General features: G+C 46.3%; 1 protein-coding gene across 4 annotated transcripts in view; it reads left to right on the top strand.

The window, feature by feature from the left end:
- The window catches only part of LOC127620882 (cytosolic acyl coenzyme A thioester hydrolase-like), a 164,868-nt gene that overhangs the window by 32,278 nt on the left and 104,895 nt on the right, over positions 1-27,695 (top strand). For all 4 annotated transcript variants that reach the window (XM_052094218.1, XM_052094220.1, XM_052094221.1 and 1 more), the window contains 2 exons: positions 23,310-23,401; positions 23,556-23,670. In XM_052094218.1, the coding sequence (XP_051950178.1) occupies positions 23,310-23,401; positions 23,556-23,670 (207 nt within the window). The remainder of the gene's footprint in view (positions 1-23,309; positions 23,402-23,555; positions 23,671-27,695) is intronic.

The raw sequence follows: 27,695 nt of genomic DNA, 5'->3' as shown, positions 1-27,695 counted from the left end.
AGGGTAGCTTGCGGTACCCGCAGTGGTTTGGGTTGACGAGTTCCTCCGCTGAACTGCGGATCCGTGAGGGCTAGGGAGGAGTCAACCAGGGCCCAAAAAATGGGATCTCCTGGGAACAGAGGCGCACTGTTTTCCCTTGGTTAGGGGGAAAGGACGCTAGGCACAAGCGGTTCACCCGGTCAGATCGTCAGCGTGCTACTGAGTTCTACGGGCTCGGACCTGAGAAAACACGGGACGACACTGACTCAACTCGGAGATTATAGAATCTCGCAAAAGTGTTAGGTGTTGCCCAGCACACTGCTCTACAGATGTCTGCTAGGGCAGTGCCCCTAGCCAGTGCCCACGAGGACGCAACACTCCTGGTGGAGTGAGCTCGGACCCCCAGGGGGGGGGCACGGCCTGGGTGTGATAAGCCAGGGAAATGGCGTCGACAACCCAGTGGGCGAGTCTTTGCTTGGAGACAGCATTCCCTTTCTGCTGTCCCCCAAAGCAGAGGAAGAGCTGCTCAGAGCGTCTAGCGCTGTGTGTGCGGTCCAGATAGATACGTAAAGCACGTACTGGACACAGCAGTGAAAGGGCTGAGTCTGCCTCCTCCCGGGGCAGCACTTGCAGGTTCACTACCTGATCCCTGAAGGGTGTGGTAGGAACCTTGGGCATATAGCCCGGTCGCGGCCTTAGGATCACAAACATGTCTGCCAGACCGAAATCCAGGCAAGAGTCGCTAACAGAGAACGCTTGCAGGTCCCCGACCCTCTTGATGGAGGCGAGCGTGATCAGCAGGGCGGTCTTGAGAGAGAGGGCCCTGAGTCCAACTGAGTCTAGCGGCTCGAAGGGGGGTCTCTGGAGTCCCGTGAGGACAACCGAGAGATCCCAGGAGGGGAACAGGTTAGGCCGGGAGGGAATCATCCTCCGGGCACCTTTTAGGAACCTGACAATTAAGTCGCGCTTACCAAGAGACTTGCTGTCTACCGTGTCATGGTGGGCCGCGATAGCGGCGACATACACCTTGAGGGTGGAGGGGGACAGCCTCCTGTCCAGCCTCTCCTGTAGAAACACGAGCACTGACCTAACCGCGCACTTCTGTGGGTCTTCGGCTTGGGAAGAACACCAGTCTGCGAACAGACGCCACTTTAGGGCGTAAAGATGCCTGGTCGAAGGGGCTCTGGCTTGGTTGATAGTGTCTATGACGGCCGGTGGTAGGCCGGCTAGACCTTCCGCATCCCATCCAGGGGCCAGACGTGGAGGTTCCAGAGGTCTGGATGCGGATGCCAGAGCGTGCCCCGTCCCTGAGAAAGAAGGTCCTTCCTCAGGGGAATTCGCCAGGGAGGGGCTGTCGTGAGGAGCGTGAGATTTGAGAACCACGTCCGGTTGGGCCAGTAGGGGGCTACCAGAGTGACTTGCTCCTCGTCCTCCCTGACATTGCATAGCACCTGTGCAAGAAGGCTCACTGGGGGAAAAGCGTACTTGCGCCACCCCGTGGGCCAGCTGTGTGCCAGCACATCTGTCCCAAGGAGAGCCTCTGTGAGGGCATACCAGAGTGGGCAGTGGGAGGTTGCCTGGGAGGCAAACAGGTCTACCTGGGCCTTGCCGAACCTGTCCCTAATCAGCTGAACCGACTGGGGATGGAGCCTCCACTCTCCGCTGGGTAAGCTTTGTCTTGATAGCGCATCCGCTATCACATTGAGGTTGCCGGGGATGTGAGTGGCGCGCAGCGACTTGAGTCGCTGCTGGCTCCAAAGGAGGAGACGACGGGCGAGCTGTGACATGTGGAGGGAGCGTACTCCACCTTAGCGGTTTATGTAGGCCACCACCGTGGTGCTGTCTGTCCTGACTAGGACGTGCTTGCCGCAAATTAACGGAAGAAACTTCTTCAGGGCAAGGGACACAGCCAGCAGCTCTAGGCAGTTGATGTGCCAGCGCAGCAGGCCTCGGTTCCACCGGCCTGCGGCTGCGCGCCCGTTGCAAACGGCGCCCCAACCCAGTTTGGAGGCGTCGGTCGTAACCAGAACACGTCGGGACACCTGCAGCAAGGGCACTCCTGCCCTCAAAAAGCAGAGGTCTGTCCAGGGTTTGAAGGTTTGGCGGCAGGCAGTGGTAACTCTCACCATGTGCGTGCCGTGGCGCCATGCTCGTCTCGGGACTCGAGTCTGGAGCCAGTGCTGAAGTGGTCTCATATGCATCAACCCCAGCGGCGCGGCCGCCGCGGAGGATGCCATATGCCCCAGGAGCTGTTGGAAATGTTTTAGAGGGACCACGGCGCCTGGCTTAAAGGAAGTGAGGCATTTCAGCACTGACTGAGCACGCTCGTTGGAGAGACGTGCTGTCATTGAGACTGAGTCTAACTCCAAACCGAGAAAAGAGATGCTCTGGACCGGGGTGAGCTTGCTCTTCTCCCAGTTGACCTGAAACCCTAAAAGGCCGAGGTGCTCGAGCACCTGGTCTCTGTGTGCGCATAGTAATTCCCGCGAGGAGGCCAGAATGAGCCAATCGTCGAGGTAATTGAGTATGCGTATGCCAGCTCCTTGGAGCGGGGCAAGAGCCGCCTCTGCGACCTTCGTGAAGACGCGAGGGGACAGAGACAGGCCGAAGGGGAGGACTTTGTACTGATACGCCTGGCCATCGAACGCGAACTGCAGAAAGGGTCGGTGTCGAGGGAGAATCGAGACGTGAAAGTACGCATCCTTCAGGTCCATCGCTGCGAACCAATCTAGATGCCGGACGCCAGATAGAATTTGTTTCTGGGTGAGCATTTTGAACGGGAGTTTGGACAAGGTCCGATTGAAAACTCGCAAGTCCAAGATCGGTCGTAAGCCGCCACCTTTCTTGGGTACAACGAAGTAAGGGCTGTAGAAACCCTTCTTCGTTTCAGTTGGAGGGACAGGCTCTATCGTGTCCTTGCCTAGAAGGGAGGCGATTTATTCGCGCAGGGACTGAACGTGTCTGTCGTGCACTGCAGAAAAACGAACGCCCACGAAGGGGGGCGGAGACCTGGCAAACTGAATTGCGTAACCGAGTCGAATGGTCTGGTGCAGCCATCGCAACGGGTTGGGCAGCGAAAGCCATGCCTCTAAGCTCCGTGCAAGGGGCACCACTTCTCTCTTGGCTCTCAACGAAGGCGGTCGCATTTTCTCACCCTCTCCCTACCCTTATCTTCCCTGCTTTGCTCCTCTCGTCATATCTAGTCTACTGTCTTGTACTTGAGAGACTCTCTCAGCACTGCTCTTCAAACTAAGTCATCATGGATTTGATCAACTGGTCTCTCAACGCAATTGACACCATCTTCTCGATGAGAAGCTTGGGTTCGGGGGAACCTGTCTGCCCTGACGGAACGTTCGCAGCTGGCTACACGATGGACGCGTGGGAGAGGTGGCGGGTCGTGTGTCGGGCGGCTCTTTCCGTGGAGGACGTTGAAGATATCTACCTATTCGGTACCATAATAACAGGTCTTCTGCTGATTGGATTAGGCATTGCCCTGGTTTATCGAGGAGTTAAGAAGACGGTGACAGCTGTCCAAAGCCTCACAAGGCTGCCCGTCATGATTGAAACAGTGGGCAGAGCTGTCTGTACTCAGACTGGGTCTATGAACCAAAATACGGATAACATCATGGAGAAGCTCACAGCTTTGCAAAGGCAAATGGATCGTTTCAGAGACCAAAATGGACCAGGAGAATAGCCGTGTAAATTAGAATGCGGCTACTCTCCTTAAGACCAAACAATCCCAATCTTATCTGTTTCGGCCGCCCTCAACCAGCACTGGCCTTGGCCAAGGCCGCTGTTGGAACAACAACTCCCCCGGAAGAGCACTGCAGTGAGCCACTCTTGCGTTCCTTCCCCGACTCCCCAGACACCTGGTGATTGTTGACTATGTCTGGGACCTGATCAAGGTTGTCTCCACGGCAACTTGCTGTGTATCGCTATGACAACCCTGCGGACTGAGGCACCTAGATTAGATGCTGGCATAGCGACTCTCCAGGCCTACACACACATGAACTCTTACACATATATACAGATATGCAATCATCCGCCCGATACCCTATCCCTCGCCTTGCCGCTTTGTACCCCCAGTCTGACAGGCGGGTCTGTGACCAGCGCCGAACATGGCTGCAGGTCCGGATGGCTGCTTGCCTGTGCTGGGCCACCTCCACCCCCAATCCCTCCCCTGTTGCAAGTCTTGTTCATGTTGTAGAGTGTACTGATTATGTGCTAATGTTGCTGAGGTGTTTTTTTTCCCTGTTCCCACACTGTACTTCTTAAGGAGCATAGTCTGGGGGCTGCCTTTTTTTTCTCCTCTCCTCTCCTCATGTCATGCTGTATTTCTTCTAATTCCCTGTCTTCCTGTCCTGTCTATCCCCTTGTCATATGTATGTTTGTATGGACAGGTCGATGGCCAATTTCACTGGTTTACTATGTGACAATAAAGGACTACTACTACTACTACTACAAAGGGACGGGTTTTTTGGACGTACCCGGCGGGGCTTCGCAGCGGTGTGGAACAGGTAACGCGGCATCGAGGGGCAACGCGGCCTCCCGAGGCCCTGGTGCTGAGAGCAAACTCAAAGCACTTACCTTGCTCAGCACACCCGGCGGGGGCCGGGTTCGTGACTGAGGAGGAGGTCCGACGCTGGCATCCTCTGGACTCGTCTGAACGGGCCAGCCGGGGAACAGTCGTGGGGCTGAGGGCGGGAACACCGCAACCAGTGAGCCGGGACTGTTGAAGCCTGAAAGCAGAGTGCCGTGAGAACGGCATTTGCGGGCCATGTGACCCAGAGGTAAAGGAAATAGCTCTGTTATTGAGAATTTGGGTACCGCAGCCCCTGTTAAGGGGTGCGGCAAATGAAAAAACAAAAGATTCTCCTCCCGGCCCTCCACCGGGGGACGGAGCGGTCTTACCACCTCCGGAGCTAACATCTTGCACTCTGGGTCCGCTGTCTCAGGAGCGCCTGGGAGCCTTCCGGGTCCTCGACGGGGTTCGTGAGACAGGTGGCGTATGCTTCCCACGGTTCGCTTGACGGCGGGGCTGAGAGCTGGGCCCGCTTTCTGGTTGAGACGGAGCGGAAGGTCTTCTGGCCCTGGGAGGACGCCCTCGGCGAGCAGACGAGGCCCGGGCCGTGGCGGCAGGCTTGCCGAACGGTGTCGCCGAAGAGGCCGAACTGGGAGACAGGGGCGTTGAGAAAGCGAGTCTTGTCAGCTTCATGCATCTCGACCAAGTCCAGCCATTGCTGACGTTCCTGGACCACCAGTGTGGCCATCGCCTGCCCGAGCGCCTGCGCTGTGACCTTCGTTGCTCTTAAGGCGAGGTCGGTCGCTGAGCGCAGTTCCTGCAGCGTGTCGGGATCAGGGCCACCCTCGTGCATGTTTCGCAGTGCCTTGGCTTGATGGACCTGCAGGAGAGCCATGGCATGCAGGGCGGAAGCGGCGCATCCGGTAGTGCTGTAGGCCTTCGTGGTGAGCGAGGATGTTGATCTACAGGACCGGGAAGGGAGTACAGGGCGACCCCGCCAGGTGGTAGTGCTTCCGGGGCATAGGTGGAGCGCAACAGCCCTATCCACCTGGGGAATCGCCGTGTATCCGTGGCACGTTCCGCCGTCGAGGGTGGCGAGGGCGGATGAGCAGGTGGCAGTGCGACGAGTGGAGAGGGGTGCTCTCCACGAGGACGTCAGCTCATCATGCACCTCCGGGAAGAATGGAACCGGGGGGAGCGAGGCTGTGAGCGGCGCCCAGCACCCAAGAACCAATCGCCCAGCTGTGATGGCTGTGGGGAGGATGGAGGGTTCCAGTCCAAGCCCACGCTGTCGGCTGCCTGGGAAAGCATATCGGACATCTGTGCATAGGCCTCTTCCTGGGCGTACGCGCCCGAAGGCTCGGCATCAGAGCCCACGCCCTCCGATGTCGCGCCAAACTCATCGGCTTCCATCGCAAGAGGGTAGGCAGACTGGCTGTGAGGCGAGCCGCCGTCACCTCGAGCGGGGACGGGAATCAACGAGCGTGCCGGGGCACGGGTGGTCCGAGGGGGCGTACCCGGCGGAGCTGCACCCGCTGCCATCCCTGAATCACCTCCATCGCCAGCCGTGTCGTCCTCAATCCCGTGGGAAGAAGGAGCAACGCGGGGGGCGGCTGGAGTGGCTTGCTTACGGTTGTAAGCAAGCCGCGATCGCAACGTTGTCATGGTCATGTTCTCGCAGTGAGAACATGAACCATCCACAAACGCAGCCTCGGTGTGATCGCTGCCCAGACACACGAGACAACGCCTGTGGCCGTCGGAAGCGGAGAGTACTCTACTCGGAAAGGCATCTTGAAAAAGACGCGTCCTTAAAAGGACGTTCAACGCCGCTGTGTTTTGCTCTTTTAGAGGAAATTACTCTTTTAAATAAATTCACTCTTTTATGAAAGAAAAAAGAAAAAAGAACTCTTTTTTCATAGTTCAGAGGTGAATATCGGTGCTCAAGAGAGACCCCTAGTGTCGCTTCTCTGACACAACGTGGAAAGAGCGACAGAAGGGGAAGGGAATATTAAAAGTGCTGAGGCAGAGCTGATGTAATCTGTTGGTCTCAGAGAGTTGACCCGATTGAAATAAAATAGTATTTTAGTCACAGAAGGTGGAGTTTTGGCTATTAAACCTCTGGGGTCTGAGGGTCTTTTCAAGTCAAGTGGTTTTTATTGTCGTTTCAACCATATACAGTTAGTACAGTACACAGCAAAACGAGACAACGTTCCTCCAGGACCATGGTGCTACATAAAAACAACAAAGGACCAACATAGGACCACATAACGAAATAAAATACCTATATAAACTACCTATATATACCTATATAAAGTGCACGTGCAAACATGTGCAAAAAGTACAGGACAGTACAACAAATTACTGACAATGAACAGGACAATAGACAGTGCAGCGCCGACCAGTACTCAGTAGTGCAAAAAGATGACAGTTTCTAAAAATGTAAACATAACATACTATGAGATAATGTTCTATGCACATAGCAGTTACTGAGGTAGCAGACAGTTATAAAGTGACAGTTATTAAAGTGCAACTCAGGACACGTGTGTGTCAAACCAGTCTCTGAGTATTGAGAAGTCTGATGGCTTGGGGGAAGAAGCTGTTACACAGTCTGGCCGTGAGGGCCCGAATGCTTCGGTACCTCTTGCCAGACGGGAGGAGGGTAAAGAGTTTGTGTGAGGGGTGTGTGGGGTCATCCACAATGCTGGTTGCTTTGCGGATACAGTGTTTTTTGTAAATGTCTTTGATGGAGGGAAGAGAGACCCCAATGATCTTCTCAGCTGTCCTCACTATCCTCTGCAGGGCTTTGCGGTCTGAAACGGTGCAAGTCCCAAACCAGGCAGTGATGCAGCTGCTCAGGATGCTCTCAATAGTCCCTCTATAGAATGTAGTGAGGATGGGGGTTGGGAGATGTGCTTTCCTCAGCCTTCGAAGAAAGTAGAGACGCTGTTGGGCTTTCTTGGTGATAGAGCTGGTGTTGAGGGACCAGGTGAGGTTCTCTGCCAGGTGAACACCAAGGAATTTGGTGCTCTTGACGATCTCCACAGAGGAGCCGTCGATGTTCAGCGGAGTGTGTTCACCTTGTGCTCTCCTAAAGTCAACAACCATCTCTTTTGTTTTGTCGACATTCAGGGACAGGTTGTTGGCTCTACACCAGTTCGTCAGCCGCTGCACCTCCTCTCTGTATGCTGACTCGTTGTTCTTGCTGATGAGACCCACCACGGTCGTGTCATCGGCGAACTTGATGATGTGATTCGAGCTGTGCATTGCTGCACAGTCGTGAGTCAGCAGAGTGAACAGCAGTGGACTGAGCACACAGCCCTGGGGGGCCCCAGTGCTCAGTGTGGTGGTGGTGGAGGAGATGCTGTTCCCGATCCGGACTGACTGAGGTCTCCCAGTCAGGAAGTCCAGGATCCAGTTGCAGAGGGAGGTGTCCAGGCCCAGCAGGTTCAGCTTTCCAATCAGGTGCTGGGGAATGATTGTGTTGAATGCTGAGCTGAAATCTATGAACAGCATAGATCTTTTGGGCCCTGGAGAAGTTTTGACATGCCTTGACATTTGTACTTTTTTCTGTTGCTTAAAACACATGAATGGTTAAGTCTGATAACACTGTATTCATCACAAACTGGGCTACAATAATATGTGAGCAACATGTGTGTGCATGTTTGTATTTTTGAGGAAGTAACGTTTATGCATGGTTTTTGAAAAAACACAATTTTTAAGTCATTGAAATAATGCCATATAACACATACTAAGCATTTGTCCACAAGCCTTTTGAGAACTGGATCTTGTAGCCTAGAGTTTTTGCTACAAAATGATGTGAAAACAATCCTGATCACTCATTCATACAAAACAACTTTTGTAAGACACTTTTAGTGTTAGAAAGGTCATATGCAAGGAGGTGTGAACTATCATGAATATTGATTGTAATTCAAACCTGAGGAGACAAAAGACCCCTCCCCTGGGCCCATCAATGAGGAATGTGACAGAAAGAGAATGAATGTGAGGAGACTTAGGGGGCTTTCACACTTGGTTCGATTGCCTGTGCCGAACCCGAGTTCGATTGCTCCCCCCTCCCCCCTGCCCCCGATGGACTGTGTTCACATTATATATTTGTATCCGAACCGCGGTACGCTTGCGTCATCAAGCTGCAGCTGGTGCGTAATCGTGTTGCTTGATAACCGCGAAATGAAAAGGCGTCAAAATTCAATGAATAGACTTGCTCGGTTCACATTTGTTCTTCTTTTTTTTTTAACCTTTGGTTTTGTTTTCAACATCAAGATACAGAAACACACTTGCGTCTGTCTGCCGCAAAAATACTGAAATCGTTCAAAAGACAGCGGGCTGTCCGCCGAAGACAATTTTTGCGAAGGCAAGCAGAAATCATCTCTCTGCTTGCAGTGCGTGTGCGTGTGCGTCAATCCCGCTTTTCGTCAAGGTAAGTGTATACACACACACACGCACACTCGCACGAAAGTAAACCCTTTCCGCTCATTTTGAAAGTGACGCGTGTGAGACTGACGACCACATTATACGTCATCAATAGCGGTTCACTTCCGGTTCGATTGCGTTCATATCAGCAGCGAACCGTACTGGAGTTCACATGAACCGTACCCCAGACCACCTTTTTAAGCGGACCCGAGTACGGTTCGCGGGTGCGCACCCGAGTTCGGAAGACAGCGTTCACATCATCCAAACGAACCGAACTCTGACGTCATTCGAACCGGGGTGCGCACCAAAAGTGCTAGTGTGAAAGCCCCCTTAATGATCAAAATCAAGTTTTAAGTTAAAAGAAGTAATCTGACTATACATTTTCTTTACATAAAGACTTTATTTATTTTAGACCTACACTACCGTTTAAAAGAAGTCTCTTCTGCTCACCAAGACTGCATTTATTTGATCCAAAATACAGTAAAAACAATGATATTGTGAACTATTTTTACAATTTAAAAGAACAGTTTTCTATTTGAATATATTGTAAAATGAAATTTGTGATCAAAGCTGAATTTCCAGCATCATTACTGAAGTCTTCAGAGTCACATGATACTTCAGAAATCATTATAATATGCTGATTTTCTTATATGGGCATATTTAAAGGGCACAAGTTAAACACTAGTTAAATTATAATCTAAACATGCATATTATTTTCATATCATATTACATATCATATTTATATCATACAGCATACAATTTAAATACCTGCTTTAGCAAAACAGCATTTAAATGTAACTAAAACTTGCTTATTAATACATATTTACATTTTCAATTCTCTGAATCCTGGCTGGCAAGTCTGGAAACAGTCCCACTAGTAAAATATGTACATGTTTATATAAAATAACATATCAACTAATTCAAACTAAATTACTTACTCATCCGAAATTGTATCCACGGCTTGATCAAGTCGCTCTTCAAAATACAAATATTCCCTCTCTTATTCTGAGGAATATAAAATATAAAACATAGAGAGTCTTTTTCTACCATTCCCTCAGTGAAATCTGCTGGTGGTAAAATATTTACTTAAGCCATTTTTTTTTTTTTTTTTTTTTTTTATAATTCTGTCTTGATCTCTATATTTCCACATCTTTGTCTACTAATGAGGATATTAGACACTTTGTGGAACCATTTGAACTTCCTAAACTGATGGCTGAGCAAAACAATTCTTTTGATTCTGAGATAACCTTGGAGGAGCTTGGCAAGTTAATTAAGGCCTTGCCTATAGACAAGGCTATGGGGCCAGATGGCTTTGCCACTGAGTTTTTAGATCTTATGCTACAGAACTGGCTCCTCTTTTGCTAGAATTTTACACAAAATCATTAAAGAATGGAAAGCTTCCACCAACCATGATGCAATCCCGGATCAGTCTGATTCTTAAAAAGGACAAAGATCCAAGCTAGTGTAAGAGTTGCCATCTAATTTCCCTAATCCAGCTAGACGTTAAAATTTTGGCTAACCGATTATGTTATTACATCACTTATACATATAGATCAGTTTGGGTTTATTCTTTGCCGGAACTCTTCTGATAAAATGTCAGATTATTTTACTCTGAATAGGGGCACCTGTCAGGGTTGCCCTCTTTCCCCATTATTGTTCTGTCTAGCCCTAGAACTATTAGCAGCATTAGATAAGAAAGGAGGGTGATTTTCCAGGGGTGGTGGCGGGTGGTGTGGCACATAAGCTTTTACTTTACACAGATGATATTTTATTATTTGTCTCCAACCCTTCTAGATATGTGCCTTGCCTCCACAGAATTATTAATTACTTTTCTAAGTTCTACATAGATACAGAGTTAATCGGTCTAAATCTGAAGCTTTGGCACTGACAGTGTACCGCCCGATAATGGCTTTTCAGCCGGACACCTTCCAGTGGCCCAAACAGGGCATTAAGTATTTGGGTATTTTATTCCCAGCAAATTTGAATTGAGTTCATTTTGACCCTTTAATAAAATATTTTTGAGCGATGTGGGCAGGTGGGCTTCATTACATTTGTCTATGATTGGGGAGGTTAATGTTATTAAAATGAATTGTATTCCAAAATTCAACTACCTGCTACAGTCTCTCCCTATAGATGTCCCCCTCTCTTATTTCAAGCAATTTGATAGCATAGCGAAATCCTTCATTTGGAATGGTAAACATCCCAGATTACATTTCAGTAAGTTGCACTGACGATTGACAAAGGTGTGCTTGGTCTACTGTGTATTCCCTTGAATATATGGTGTATTTCTTTGAAGGCATGATGTGTTTCTTTTAATTAGTTGTATTCTGACATATATCCTTGAAGTATTTATTTTAATTAGTTGTATTCTGACATTGTATCTCTGATGTATTTATTTTAATTAGTTATATGCTGACTATATCTTTAAAATATATGGTGTGTCTCATTAAAATACATGATGTATTTCTTACATGATGAATACCTTTAAGTTAGGTATCTCTTATATGATATATTTCTGACATGGTGTTTTGCTTTAATGAGTTGGATGTATGATGTATATCTTTAGAGCGTGTATTTTCTTTCATTAATTAAATTATATTGTGTATGAGCAAACGAAGCCGCCTCATTATGAGGGTACACTGGAATGTAGGTGAAAGGTAAAAGGTATTTGTCTCTTACACAAGTGATTCTAAGTCAATGTGTCCTTTGCATAAACTGTGACATATGCCCAGATGTGAGAAGTTGCCAGAAGATATATGTTTTTAAAAAAAATAGATAGGCGAGAGATTTTCCACAAATATCTAATTAACGAAGGGCATAAAACATATTGGTGGCGAAGAAAAAGACAAGGGCAGTGACCCCATTGGTCAGAGATAGTTGGCAAAAAGATAACAAAAGGTATATAAATGAGAACTTAAGATGATGTAGTCAGAATGGACAGCTGACCGGACTCATGTTTGTTGGTGTTCAATAAACTACAACTTTGGCATTTGGAACTCAAGACTCCGAGAGTTTTCTTGCATCTTACAGAAGTTCTTCACGATTTTCCAAGACAGGTCTACCCAAGATTTTGTTTTATTATTATGCATTCGGTCTCAGACATTTGGCTCATTGATCGCTTCCACCTGAGAGAGCCCCTACCTAGTATTGTATTGAACATGAAGTTCTTGTCCCTATTTCGCCATAGCAAAGCCTTTCTATCAAACTATTCGGAGACGTTAAGTTACACCCTTTTATTTCGCATTTGCAGTCGGTATGGACAAAAGTCTCCAGAGTTTTTAATTCGGATATTTATTTAAATGTTGCTTAGAGCATATGGCTGAACCCAAAATTATGTATTAAAAAGTCCCCTTTCTGCTGGTCAGAGTGGATTGTGAGTGAGGTTAATACCCTTGGTAGACCTATATGTGAGTGGAGTGTTGAGATCCTTTGAAAATTTGGTTCAACATTTTAGGATTTCCAGATCTCAGTTCTTTAGGTATTTATAATAATAATTGATCTGTTGTCATACATTATACATACATTGTTGCATATATACAGTGAAATTATTTTTTTCACATATCCCAACTAAGCTGGGGTCAGAGTGCTGGGTCAGCCATGACAGGGCACCCCTGGAGCAGATAGGGTCAAGGGCCTTGCTCAAGGGCCCCAACAGTGGTGTCTTGGCAGTGTTGGGGCTTGCACCCCTGACCATCTAGTCAGTAACCCAGAGCCTTAACCACTGAGCCACCACTGCCCCCATTTAGGTGGTGCATTTACAGCTGCACCACCAGCTCTGTACTAATTTTGGGAGTAGAATACACCCTCATAAAGTGGCAGATACTCTGGGAGTAGTGATTACTGCTTTTGGAAAAGGTCATAAGGCATCAGTGTATTATTTCTTGCTAATTCAGAGTCGGGGGGATGGAGCTTTAATTTCTGTCAAGAGATTATGGTGAGAAAGATTTAAACTTGGTATTGGAGGAGGGAGTGTGGGCTAGGATTAAAAAAAAAAAAGAGTAAAATCTGCATCCAGAGATACAAGGGATCACATAATGCAATTCAAGATTTTACATTGATTCTATTGGACCCCCTCTAGATTGTATAGGCTTGGTATTAAAGACATACCCACCTGCTGGCGATGCCAATCAGAAGATGGAGACACAACCCATGTTTTTGGTGGTGTGTTAAGATCCAAGAATTTTGGTAGAAGGTTCAGAGTTTTATGTGTGACTTATTGGGCACTCAAATTTCATTTTACCCCGGACTCTGTATTTTAGGCGATGGGGTCATCAACATAGGGAATAAACATATAAAAAAACTGGGTCCTAATCAGTGTTCTGATCGCCAATTTTTTTAAGGGGTTGGAAGTCGGCTGGAGCGTGGCAGTGGAGAGAGAGGTGTAGTTATTAATGTGTGTGATTCCCATATATATATATATATATATATATATATATATATATATATATATATATATATATATATATATATATATATATTGTGGCAGCGGGGCGTGGTCAAGCGCCCGTCCGGGAGAGAGAAGCGGTAAGGGCGCTCACACCTGGGCCAAATTATGACTAACACCTGTCTCTAATTGCAGTAGAGTGAGGAGAGCGGTTAAAAAGCCAGCAGCCTGAGAGCAGAGGGAGCCCCCGACCAGAACAAACCAACCCAGTGCACTTATGTTATTATATGTTTGGTGTGTACGGCAATTAAAGCCTTACCCTTTTTGTTGAAACCTTTGTTTCCTGTCCTGCTTCCCGTGAGAGTCTCACACTGGTGCCGAAACCCGGGATCTTAAATTAATAATGGAACAGAGTCGCCCCATAGAGTCCTCCCAGCTGGCTGAAGTCCTCCAGTCCCTCGCGACACTCCACCAGAGCCACCAACAATCCCTGCTTGAGCTCCGGCAAGACCAGGATCGCCGTTTTTTCGAAATCATGCGGGCTCAAGCAGAGGATCGGCATGCCATCCGGAGCCTCCTCAGCCAGGAGGCCGCTCCAGCCGCAGCCGCGACCCCGGACACCAGCGCCACATTGCCCCCACCAGCGTTACAGAAAATGGGGCCGGCGGATCGACCCAGAGGCCTTCATCGACCTCTTCGAGAGGACGGCGGAGATTTGGGGGTGGCCCCAAGACCAGTGGGCAGCCCGATTAGTCCCTCTCCTGTCCGGGAAGCACAACTCGCGGCCCAACAACTGCCGGCAACAAGCCTCCTGGCTTACAACGATCTGCGAAGAGCCATCCTGCAACGGGTTGGTCGGTCCCCAGAGGAAAGTCGCCAACTCTTCCGGGCCTTAAAACTGGAGAAATCCGACCGCCCGCTCGCGTTCGCCCAACGGCTCCGTGATGCGTGTCGGAGGTGGCTGCTTGCGCGGGACCGCGGCGCCGAGGAGCTCGTCGACCAGGTGGTACTGGAGCAGTTTGTCCAGCGCTTGCCCCGAAGACGGCCGAGTGGGTCCAGTGCCACCGCCCGGCGCCGCTGGAGGAAGCCGTCCGGCTCGCGGAGGACCACATGGCGGCGATTCCGAGGGCGGATGAGCCCTCTCTGTCTGTCTCCCCTTCCCCTGTGTCTTCCCCTGTTTTTTTTCCCTCCCTCTTCCCTCTCGCTCTGCTCTCTCCCCAGGGTCCGTTCCTGCCCCCGCAGGCGTGGAGCTGCTCGCTGCCAGCTCCCCGGTCTTGGGAACACCCACCAAGCCCTTCTCCATCCTTCAGCCGCCTCCTCCTCAGGTGGGGGCCCGCCAGCACGGTGCGGCCGCAGCGCCTGGGCCGGTCTGCTGGAGGTGCGGAGACCCGGACCACTTCCGGGATCAGTGTCCGCTGATGGAAATAGGGGCGGTGGTACGGGTCTCCGATGTTCCACAGACTGCCCCCGATCGAGCTGGAGCGTATCGGATTCGGTAAGAATCCAGGGGTACATACCAAGCTTTGTTGGATACCGGCTGTAACCAGACCACCATCCACCAACGCTTGGTTCAACCCGGGCTTTGGGCTCAGCTAAACTGGTGAGGGTAAGGTGTGTGCACGGGATATTCACAAATATCCCGTGGTGACTTTGGCGATCAAATTCAGGGAGAAAAGCATAGTGTAGAGGCAGCGGTTAGTCCCCGCCTCACCCATCCGCTAATTCTGGGTACAGATTGGCCAAATTTTAGGAAATTATTGGAGGGAGTTTGCGCGGATGGGTCCTGCGTGAAAGTGAAGGGGTGTGTGATGTGCGAGGCTTTGGCGGGGAGGCGGAGCCAGGGCCGCCCTCTGCTGCTCCGAAGTGACGTGGGAAGGGGCGAGGTGGACGCTCCTCCCCGGAGTTCCCGGAGGGGACTTCCCTTGGAGCAGTCGCGGGATGAAACCCTTAAGCACGCCTTTGACCAAGTGAGAGTAATCGATGGTCAACAACTCCGCCGGGTGTCGCCGTCTCATATCCGTACTTTTCGCTGATCAATGATCGCTATACAGGGTGACGAGGACGCTTCAGACAAAGGAAAAAGTAACTCAATTGTTGATTCCACGGAGCCGCCGGGAAATGGTTTTCCAGGCGGCTCACTATAATCCTATGGCCGGTCACCTAGGGGAACGAAAAACACTTCTCCGCCTAATAGCCCGCTTCTATTGGCCGGGCATTGGCGGTGACGTCCGCGAGGTGGTGTGCGGCGTGCCGTGAATGTCAGCTGGTAAACCCACCGCCACCCCAAAAGCGCCATTGCGCTCTCTACCATTAATCGAGGTCCCCTTCGAAAGAATTGGGATGGACCTCGCCGGGCCATTAGAACGGTCGGCACGCGGACATCGCTTCGTGTTAGTCCTAGTGGATTACGCGACGCGGTATCCGGAAGCAGTGCCTCTGAGCAACATCTCCGCGACGCAGTGTTGCAGGGGCACTCTTCAAGATAATCTCCCGGTGGGGATCCCGAAAGAGATCCTCACCGACCAGGGCACAACGCTTATGTCACGTAACACTTCGCGAACTTTACGAGCTCTTGGGCATCAAATCGATTCGCGACTAGCGCTTACCATCCTCAGACAGATGGCCTAGTGGGACGGTTTAATAAAACGCTCAAGAACATGATTCAGTAAATTGCATACACGATGACGCTTAGAAATTGGGATAAGTGGCTAGACCCCTGTTATTTGCAGTACGAGAGGTCCCGCAAGCCTCCACCGGGTTCTCCCCGCTTGAGTTGTTGTACGGACGACGCCCACGCGGGTCCTCGATGTCATCCGTGAAAATTGGGAGGAGGGACCTTCTAATGCCAAAAATGAAATTCAATACGTTCTTGATCTTCGAGCAAAGCTCCACACACTGGGGCGATTAACACAAGAGCATTTGCTCCAGGCTCAAGAACGCCAACGCCGGCTGTATGACAGGGGTGCTCAGCTACGGAATTTGCACCGGAGATAAAGTGCTTGTATTACTCCCAACATCGAAGCTCAAAATTACTCGCCAAGTGGCAAGGACCGTTTGAGGTCACACGACGAGTAGGGGATCTCGATTATGAAGTCAAACGTACCGATAGAGGGGCGCGCGTCAAATATATCACCTCAACCTCCTGAAATTGTGGAGGGAGGAGGCGGCCTCTGTGACGCTGGCCACGGTAGTTCCGAGAGGGCGGAGCTCGGACCGGAGGTAAACAAAAACTACAATCTTAACACTCCGGTCACTTGTGGGGACCAGCTCTCACCGCTGCAGCTCACAGAGGTTTCCGAAGTTACAAAAAGAGTTTGCGGACGTGTTTTCCCTCTCCGGCCGTACTGAACCTCATACAGCACCACATCGAGACCGAGCCGGGCGCTGTGGTGCGTTGTCGCCTTATCGCTAACCCGAACATAAAAAGAAAGTCGCTCGGGAGAATTAGATGCAATGCTCGATATGGGCGTAATAGAGGAATCCCACAGTGATTGGTCCAGCCCGGTTGTTCTTGTTCCCAAGAGTGATGGGTCGGTTCGGTTCTGTGTGGATTACAGGAAAGTCAACGCGGTGTCTAAATTTGACGCTGCACCCAATGCCCCGTGTTGATGAACTGCTCGATCGGTTAGGTACTGCTCGATTTTACTCGACCCTGGATTTAACAAAGGGCTATTGGCAGATCCCCTTGACACCAATGTCCCGCGAGAAAACAGCCTTCACCACGCCGTTTGGATTACACCAATTTGTGACGCTTCCTTTCGGTTTGTTCGGGGCCCCAGCCACGTTCCAGCGACTCATGGATCGGATCCTCAGACCGCATACCGCGTACGCCGCTGCCTATTTGGATGACATTATCATCTATAGCAATGATTGGCAGCGGCACATGCATCATCTGAGGGCCGTCCTGAGATCGCTGCGACGGGCGGGCTCACGGCAAACCCTAAGAAGTGTGCGGTTGGGCGTGTGGAGGTACGGTATCTGGGGTTCCACTTGGGTCATGGCCAGGTGCGTCCCCAAATTGAAAAGACTGCGGCGATTGCGACTTGCCCTAGACCTAAGACCAAAAAGGGGGTGAGACAGTTCCTGGGGCTGGCTGGCTATTACAGAAGATTTGTGCCTAATTATTCGGACGTCACCAGCCCGCTGACTGATCTCACTAAAAAGGGGCTCCAGATCCGGTCCAATGGTCGGAGCAGTGTCAACAGGCGTTACGCAGATTAAAGCTGCACTTTGTGGGGACCGCTTTTACATGCACCTGATTTTTCTCTCCCTTTTATTTTGCAGACGGACGCTTCAGACAGAGGGCTGGGGGCCGTACTCTCGCAGCTGGTGGAGGGGAGGCGCCGGTGCTGTACATTAGTCGGAAGCTCTCCTTAAGGGAGACTAAGTACAGCACCGTGGAAAAGGAGTGTTTGGCCATCAAGTGGGCGGTCCTCACCCTCCGTTACTACCTGCTGGGGCGGGCCTTCACCCTCTGTTCGGATCATGCCCCACTCCAGTGGCTCCACCGCATGAAGGATACTAACGCCCGGATCACCCGTTGGTATCTCGCTCTCCAGCCTTTTAAATTCAAGGTGATCCACAGACCGGGGTGCAGATGGCTGCCGCCGACTTCCTCTCCAGAAATGGGGAGTGGTAGGCAGGCCGGATGACGCCTCGGCCTGAGTCGGGCGGTGGGGGTATGTGGCAGCGGGGCGTGGTCAAGCGCCCGTCCGGAGAGAGAAGCGGTAAGGCGCTCACACCTGGGCCAAATTATGACTAACACCTGTCTCTAATTGCAGTAGAGTGAGGAGAGCGGTTAAAAAGCCAGCAGCCTGAGAGCAGAGGGAGCCCCCGACCAGAACAAACCAACCCAGTGCGCTTATGTTATTATATGTTTGGTGTGTACGGCAATTAAAGCCTTACCCTTTTTGTTGAAACCTTTGTTTCCTGTCCTGCTTCCCGTGAGAGTCTCACATATATATATATATATTTCTTTTTTTTTGGGTGTGTGTATATGCTCATGTTTGACCACAGGGGTTTCTGTTGTGGTATGTTGGGGATTGGGATTGTGTATATATATTGATTCTGTATATATATGCTTTTCTTTTCTTTGTATGATGTGTGAACCAATAAAAACATTTTTATCACAAAAACATGTCTAATGAGGGATGCCGCTTGTCAGTAATTCAGCTGAATGGGGTTGATTTCAGGGTACATAAAGTTTCGGAAGTTGCATGTCGATTTACACATGTGCTGTTGGGCCACATGCTGATACTAACTTTGACCTTGTCTTCGTTATTAAGAACCTTAAAAAGCTAGTCAATCTGTAAACAAACTGTACAACACCATCTGCAAACACTCATAGAATTCAGTACACAGTTGTACTACAAAATGTTATTTCCCTTCTGTCTGAACAATGCTTTCATACTGAAAACAGTGATTAAACTGTTGGCTTGCAGTAATGGAACATCTGCGATAGCAGTCAAGTAAAATCTACTGTGGTAGACTTAAATAATTAAAAAAAAACATTTAGGCTACCTTACTTCTCCACAGTCCATATAAAGAGCTTAAACATCCTGCTCCAATGTTAAACTTAAAATAATATAATTTGGCAGTGTTGCCAGTTCTCATAAGTGAAATAGAAAACTTTCCCAAAACAAAAAGTCCAAAATACGCTACTTATCTTACTAATATAAGTGAAAATAAGTATCAGCAAGCTACAATAAAAAAAAGCAGCCAGCGACTGACCATTTTTATAAGCGACTTAATGAAAAAACAAGCCCCAAGTGGACATGGCAACACTGCAATTTGGGTAAATCATAAAATATATTAATGGGCTCGTACAAACACATTCCAGTTTTACTTCAATTGATCAATCCAACATGATCATATGGGAAGTCAACTTGCTGCTTCCTAATGTTCATGTACCATGAAATCAAACCTGTGATAGCATCTTGCACATGCAATCTCTGATACGTGTTCTGGTCCCATGGAAACAAAAAGTTGTGTTCACATAAACAATGGTGAGCGTGATTCATAGGTTGCATTTCCATTGTAAAATTAAATTTTTTAATCCATTGACAGTTAAGTTTAGTGTTGGAGTTTTGTTTGGGGTTAGAGTTAATAAAATATACATTCCTGTTGACTGTATTATGTAATTTACAACAAAAAATAAATTTCACTTTTGGCTCCACCCTGTGGACAGCATTCCCAGCTTTGGCCACAGATGGCAGTGGTTCAAATTTCGATTCGGCAGCAAAACTTTCAACCTGCTATCAACAAATTTATAGTGTGATTAGTCTGTCTAAAATCTGCACACAAATGTAACTGTGAATGTATTTGTGCAACAAAGCATTATTTGTGTAAAAAAATGGAGATAATAATTTCAAAGGAAAGCTCAATCAATTCAGCAACAAATAAATAAAAATCACAATGATTCAAATGATTGCTTGCTGAGATGTTGGTTTGTACGAAGAGGCAAGTTTGACAGATAAAAATGCAACCAGCATGCATCTGATTCCATCTATACTGAAAATAATTTTTTTTAAATGTGTTTCCTTAAAAAGCTATTTCTATCTGAGCTAACTATTAAAAAATACTTAGAGGCCATGTACAAGAGGCCATTCTATATCATGAATATAATCACAGCTAAAGTGTGCTGTAAGGTATGACATGCAACAGAGGCTATATATTCACAGTATAACATGGCCTCAAATGATATATTGTTTTTATTACACTTTTACTATATTAAGGACACAAATTTTCATTAAAAAGAAAATAAACTTTTTTCCATACTTTTCCATCCAGAAATTTGACTCCCTCAGTACTTAACTCTGATTTAGATTTTAAACTTTTCTAGATTTCCCCTATTCACTTCCAACTGAGCTATCCACTTAAAGTAAATAATATATATATATATATATTTTTTACATTTAATAGAATATTAATACAATGGAGATCATGAATATTAGCAAAATATACATACACTATAGTATCTAACCTTCATGTGTCCAATGAGGGAGCTATTTTTTGCCTATGATTCTTTGCTAGTGGAAAACATGTAAATATCCTGCTGTGTAGCACCATTAGACAAGCTGCTGTGGAAACCAATTAGAGAAGAAATTCTCTCACCATGGTAGTGGCAGAATCCCTGCATGGTTGTCATAGCAACCGGCTTGTCTGGATGACTTCAACTAAGTGTAAAAACAAATAATATTCCCAAAAGCATTCTGCCACAATTCATCCCCCCTTTTCTGCTGATTTGGTACAGTTCAGTCTTACATTATTTGTTTTGTGTTCAAATGCAGGCGAAACAGCTCTCATTTATCTGCTGTATAAGTCTATGAATTTCCACCTTGCAGAATATATCAAAAATAGATATCAGGATGGACCTGTGCGTGCCATCAATGTGTTTCGAGCAGTTAAAGTCAAAGATTTTAAAGTACATTTGGTGCATTAAAGGAAAACATAAAAATTAGAAAGTAAAAATAGGACATTCATTATCTTATGTGCTTTAAATAAAACATTAGGAATAGCTGCCCTAGCCTGGTAGAATGAAATAACTTTAACGAGAGTAGCAGGAAGGCCCTATTCCACAGGGTTTCCATTGTCATGGAAAACTTTGAAATATCAGAATTCTTTTTTAAATTATAAATTCCAGGTCTGCATGGAAAAGTCATGGAAATAACTGTAATGAAATCTTAAAAAGTTACAGAAATTGCTATCATCAATATTAATGTTCATAGATATGCTCATCGATTCAATATTTAATCGGCTAGAAAGTGCTCTTTGTGAGTGCTATTTCTTTAAAAAAAAAAAAATAATAATAATATATATATATATATATATATATATATATATATATATATATATATATATATATATATATATATCCATATCCAGCAATCACAAATGACTGAAAAAGTCTTGAAAAGTCATAAAAACAAAATATACAAAAACAAAACATTGTCAAAATATAGGGAAACCTTATTCCAGCTCTCCATCTGCAGACTGTCCAGGGGTGTGGTTCCTAAAAGCATCGTTAGCCAACTATGTTCACAAGTTCCATCATTGATCAATGTTTTGATGTTTCCTGAAACTGTAGTTCCATCGAACTACCATCAAGCTTTTTTTTAAATATTATTTATATTCTCAAGCTGGTTCTCACCTCCTACTTTCCATTAATCCCTTTACCCTGGTGCCAAAACCCAGGAACGAGGAGGGATGCCCCGTAGTGGAGTTCTCACCACTACCATCCACCCGAAAGGAGCAGCCGCGGCCACCTACATTCAGCATAGTAAAGACGCATTTATGGGGCCCCCTTTGGCCGAGTCTAACACATTTTTGTTCTGTTGCAATTGAAATGGAAAGTTATGTATAATATGCAACACTTTCAGTGTTGTGAGTAAAATGCAAGCATCTAATTTGTAATTTGTGATAAAATCTCAAATCTGACATTTCTGCAGCACTATTGTTACTATGCGGAAATATTTTTTTTGGTTTTATTCTATAAAGTACTGACAACATTTCTCACAAATTCCAAATAAAAATATTGTCATTTAGAACATTTATTTGCAGAAAATGACAACTGGTCAAAATAAAAAAAAGATTCATGCTTCCTTCACATAGACAAATCTGTCCGATTCCAGCCTTGCTGAAGCACTCCCTGATCATGACTGATCCTCCACCAAATTTCACTGTGGCTTGTAGGCCTCTCCAGGCCTCCATCTAACCATTAGACGACCAGGTGAAGGATCGGTGATGATCTGGGGGTACTTCAGCAAGGCTGGAATTGGGCAGATTCGTCTTTGTGACGGACACATGAATCAAGTCATGTACAAGGTTATTCTGGAAGAAAACTTGCTTCCTTCTGCTCTGACAATGTTCCCCAACACTGAGGATTGTTTTTTCCAGCAGGACAATACTCCATGCCACACAGCCATGTGAATAAAGGTGTGAATAGAGGACCACCGGATCAAGACCCTGTGATGGACAGCCCAATCTCTATTGAAAACCTCTTGAATGTGATCAAGAAGAAGATGGATGGTCACAAGCCAAGTCGGGCTGTTTGAATTTTTCTGTTAGGAGTGGCATAAAGTCACCCAACAGCAATGTGAAAGACTGGTAGAGATCATGCCAAGATGCATGAAAGCTGTGATTGAAAATCAGGGTTATTCCACCAAATATTGATTACTGTACTCTTCCTAAGTTAAAACATTAGTATTGTGTTGTTTTGTTTTGTTTTCTTTGCATTATTCAAGGTCTTAAAAAAATAAATCTTTTCTGTTATTTTGATCAGTTGTGATTTTCTGCAAATAAATGCTCTAAATGACAATATTTTTATGTGGAATTTGCGGTAAATGTTGTCTGTAGTTTATAGAATAATAATAATAATAATAATAAAAAGTTAATTTATTCAAACGTAGACCTTCGCTTATGGTGTCAGACAAACCACACTTTTCATGACCCTACAATGGAGTTATGACAGATGTGTTCATGTGTTTTCAGTATCTGTTTATTAAGGGGTGCCTGGGTAGCTCAATGAGTATTGATGCTGAATACCACCCCTGGTGTCATGAGTTCAAATCCAGGGTGTGCTGAGTGACACCAGCCAGGTCTCCTAAGCAACCAAATTGGCCCTGTTGCTAGGGAGGGATCGTGGAGAGTAGCATGAGCCTCCAAATGCTGTGAGTCTCCGCAGTGTCATGCACAATGAGCCACGTAATAAGATGCACGAATTGACTTTCTCAGAAGCGGAGGCAACAGTGACTTGTCCTTTGCCACCCGGTTTGAGGTGTGTAACCACGCCACCACGAGGACCTACTATGTAGTGGGAACTGGGCATTCCGAATTGGGAGAAAATGGGATAAAAATGTATAATAATAATAATCTGTTTATTAAGAAAATAAATGTTTGGTCAAAATTGTCCATGTTAGGCATCTTGGTCTTCGTCTTTAGTTTTGGAAAGGCTAGTCTTGACTCCATTTATAATGAGGCAAACACTTTGTTTTGTAGGAGCCAAAAAATTGACCAACAAGGCAACGCTATGGTATGTCCCCCTCTCTCTTCAAAATGTGGCTAAAATCATTGAAGTTCCTCCTATTGAGGTAAGTCTTTGCATAAAGGAACATCATTTATTTTGTGACATAATAACAAAGTTTGGATTAAGCCACATTTTTTTAATTACTCTAGTTTACAAAACTATATACTGTATGTGTATATATCTATATGTTTGCTAAAGTGTGTTTGTATCTATCGCAGTACTCCAGCCCAGAGCGGGAGGAAGCCGGCAAAAAGAGATATGAGGCTCAGAAACTAGAGCGCTTAGAGACAAAAGAGAGGAATGGTGAGGTCATCACACATGTCTCTCTTCCAGGTAACACACCATTACACACTCTGCTACACTAGAAACATCCATATGTGTGAAATTCATTTGAATTGAAATAAGTTCTTGAACAGACACACTGATTACATGATTGCATATGATTGTCTTGTGTTCAGTGACCCATTTTTCATTTTTCATTTTTTGTCTGTGTGTGTGACCTAATGTAGTCAGTTTGATTTAGTGATGCTAAATACAATTTTGACTTGGATACAATCAATTAATTTAGATGTTAACACATTAAGCTATTTTTTTAGTATTACATACTGTACTGTATGTGCATTTGTTAAATTTGTTTTATTTTGACTCTTAAAAACATCTGTGTTTAGGTTGGCCCTGTCATTTTAAATCAAGTACCCCATCAAGTACAATGTTTAGGTTATTTGAAACAATTTACAGTGAACAATGGTATTACAATTGCACTGTTTGTTTGAAGCTTCTGTCAGGCAAGGTTTTATGACATGTCTCCCTGATTTCTTTTTATTTTATTTAACTCTTAACGCTGCACAGATGTATGTCCATTTTTTTTTTCACTGAAAGTGTTATGAAGTAAACTGTCAAATAACAGTACACAAATAATGCGTTCCGGTTTTTTTAACACATCAACTTCAAGTTTCCTATTTATTTTTTAAGATGAGCGTTTTTGTGTGTGATATCATGCAGTTACACATAGCACAGTTCTTTAATATTATGGAGGCTTGGTTCCGCCACAAAAAAAATAATAAAATAATAATATATATACTGTATATCCACTACCGGACAAAAGTTTGAAACACTTGACTGAAATGTTTCGCATGACCTTAAAAATCTTTTGATCTGAAGGCATATGCTTAAATGTTTGAAATTAGTTTTGTAGACAAAAAATATTATTTTGTTTAGTCACAACATAATTCACATAATTCCATTTATGTTATTCCATAGTTTTCATGACTTTACTATTATTCTATTGTGTGGAGAAAAAAAAAATAATTATAATAAAAGAATGAGTAAGTGTTTCAAAACTTTGGACCGGTAATGTATGTATGTGTGTGTATTTATATATATATATATATATATATATATATATATATATATATATATATATATATATATATAGATAGATAGATAGATAGATAGATAGATAGTGCTTTGGTATATCAATATTATGAGATAAAAGTCATAATTGGGAGATACTAAAACATAATTTTGAGATGTTAAGTCATATTTATGAGATACTCAGTTAAAATGATGAAAAAAGTAATTTTTATGATACTGAGTCAAAATTATGAGATGCTAAGTCATTATTATGAGATACTAAGTCATAATTTTGAGATAAAAAGTAGTGCTGTCAGTTGATTAAAATCACAATTATTATTTTACACGATTAATATAATTAATCACATATTTTTTAAGTGCTGAAACGTCTAGGTTACGGATGTAACCTCCGTTCCCTGATGGAGGGAACGAGATGTTGTGTCGAAGAAGCGACAATAGGGGTCTCTCTTGAGAGCCTTTTGCATCTCTGATCTATGAGAAAAGGCCAATGAGAAATTGGCAGACAGAATTTGCATGTCCCGTGCCTGGACATACGGGTAAAGGGAGGGAAATGCATCTGTTTCATTCAGGATTTTTCTGAGGAGACGACAATGAGGTTCGGCCGCAACAGTGGCTCTGTCCAGCGACATGGCCGGGAGGACAAGTTGTGTCGAAGAAGCGACACTAGGGGTCCAATTAAAATCACGCCATGCACTGAGCAGTGTACATGTACTACTGACACAGGAGCAGGCAGGTATTTTATGTGCCAAAGCGACCAGCTGTGCTAGGCTACACGTACCCTTCCCCAACACCCCATAAAATTGTCAAAGCCCTCTGGTTCTTTACTCCCGAAGGGGGGGAACAAGTCGACGTGCCAAGCTTGGGAGCAGGCCATGCCTTTTCTCTCTCTATGTTTCTCACATAGAGTTAAAGCGGCTGGGGCCATCTTAATGCTATCATACACATCGGGGAAGGCGATCTTTCCCAGTTTTCCTATTCTTTCAGATCGAAAAGACCCTGCGGAGACCACACCTGCCCAGACTGGGGGAGGTAAAGAGTGGTGAAATACATCACATGGGCTTTTAGGTCACATGTGGAGAATGACACGGTGGTAGATCCTACCTCATTTACATACAGGGGAAAAGTCCACGTGGGAGCCCGTCCTGTGGAGCACCTATTCCTGTAGTGAAGTCAAGTCAAGTCAAGTGGTTTTTATTGTCGTTTCAACCATATACAGTTAGTACAGTACACAGCGAAACGAGACAATGTTCCTCAAGGACCATGGTGCTACATAAAACAACATAGGACAAACCCAGAACCACATGAGACTACACAGACTAAATAACATACCTATATAAATTGCACATGCAAACGTGTGCAAAAAGTACAGGACAGTACAATAAATTACTAACAATGAACAGGACAAGGGACACAGTACACAGTAGTGAAAAGATGACAGTTTCTAAAAATGCCAAATGTGAACATAACATACTATGAGATAGTGTTCTATGCACATAGCAGTTATTGAGGTAGCAGCCAGTTATAAAGTGACAAAATTAAAGTGCAACTCAGGACAGTGTGTGTGTGTGTGTGTGTGTGTGTGTGTGTGTGTGTGTGTGTGTGTGTGTGTGTGTGTGTGTGTGTGTGTGTGTGTGTCAAACCAGTCTCTGAGTATTGAGGAGTCTGATGGCTTGGGGGAAGAAGCTGTTACACAGCCTGGCCGTGAGGGCCCGAATGCTTCGGTACCTCTAGCCAGACGGCAGGAGGGTAAAGAGTTTGTGTGAGGGGTTGTGGGGTCGTCCACAATGCTGGTTGCTTTGCGGATGCAGTGTTTTTTGTAAATGTCTTTGATGGAGGGAAGAGAGACCCCGATGATCTTCTCAGCTGTCCTCACTATCCTCTGCAGGGCTTTGCGGTCCGAAACGGTGCAAGTCCCAAACCAGGCAGTGATGCAGCTGCTCAGGATGCTCTCAATAGTCCCTCTAAAGAATGTAGTGAGGATGGGGGGTGGGAGATGTGCTTTTCTCAGACTTCAAAGAAAGTAGAGATGCTTCTGGGCTTTCTTGGTAATAGAGCTGGTGTTGATGGACCAGGTGAGGTTCTCCTCTAGGTGAACACCAAGGAATTTGGTGCTCTTGACAAACTCCACAGAGGAGCTGACGATGTTGAGTGCTCTGTGCTCTCCGAAAGTCAACAACCATCTCTTTTGTTTTGTCGACATTCAGAGACAGGTTGTTGGCTCTATACCAGTCCGTTAGCTGCTGCACCTCCTCTCTGTATGCTGACTTGTCGTTCTTGCTGATGAGACCCACCACGGTCATGTCATCGGCAAACTTGATGATGTGATTCGAGCTGTGCATTGCTGCACTGTCGTGAGTCAGCAGAGTGAACAGCAGTGGACTGAGCACACAGCCCTGTGGGGCCCCAGTGCTCAGTGTGGTGGTGGTGGAGATGCTGTTCCCAATCCGGACTGACTGAGGTCTCCCAGGGAGGTATCCAGGCCCAGGAGGTTCAGCTTTCCAATCAGGTGCTAAGGAATGATAGTGTTGAATGCTGAGCTGAAGTCTATGAACAGCATTCGAACGTATGAGTCCTTTTTATCTTGGTGGGTGAGGGCCAGATGGAGGTTGGTGGCGATGGCATCGTCTGTTGAACGGTTTGGACGGTACGCAAACTGCAGTGGGTCTAGTGAGGGGGGCAGCTTGGTCTTATTGTGCCTCATGACGAGCCTCTCGAAGCACTTCATGATGTTGGGAGTGAGTGCGACGGGACGGTAGTCGTTGAGGCAGGACACTGAAGACTTCTTTGGCATGGGGACGATGGTGGTGGCCTTGAAGTACGTTGGAACGACGGCGCTGCTCAGAGAGATGAAGATGTCGGTAAGAACATCTGCCAGCTGGTCTGCACATCCTCTGAGCACTCTGCCAGGAATGTTGGCTGATCCAGCAGCCTTCCGTGGGTTGACTATGTAGAGTTTTCCTCACATCAGCTGTGGTAAGATAGAG

The sequence above is a fragment of the Xyrauchen texanus genome, chromosome 27 (assembly GCF_025860055.1).
Source record: "Xyrauchen texanus isolate HMW12.3.18 chromosome 27, RBS_HiC_50CHRs, whole genome shotgun sequence".
Taxonomy (NCBI): Eukaryota; Metazoa; Chordata; class Actinopteri; order Cypriniformes; family Catostomidae; genus Xyrauchen; species Xyrauchen texanus.
Note: the sequence above shows the minus strand (reverse complement) of the source record. Positions and strands in the feature narration are given on the sequence as shown.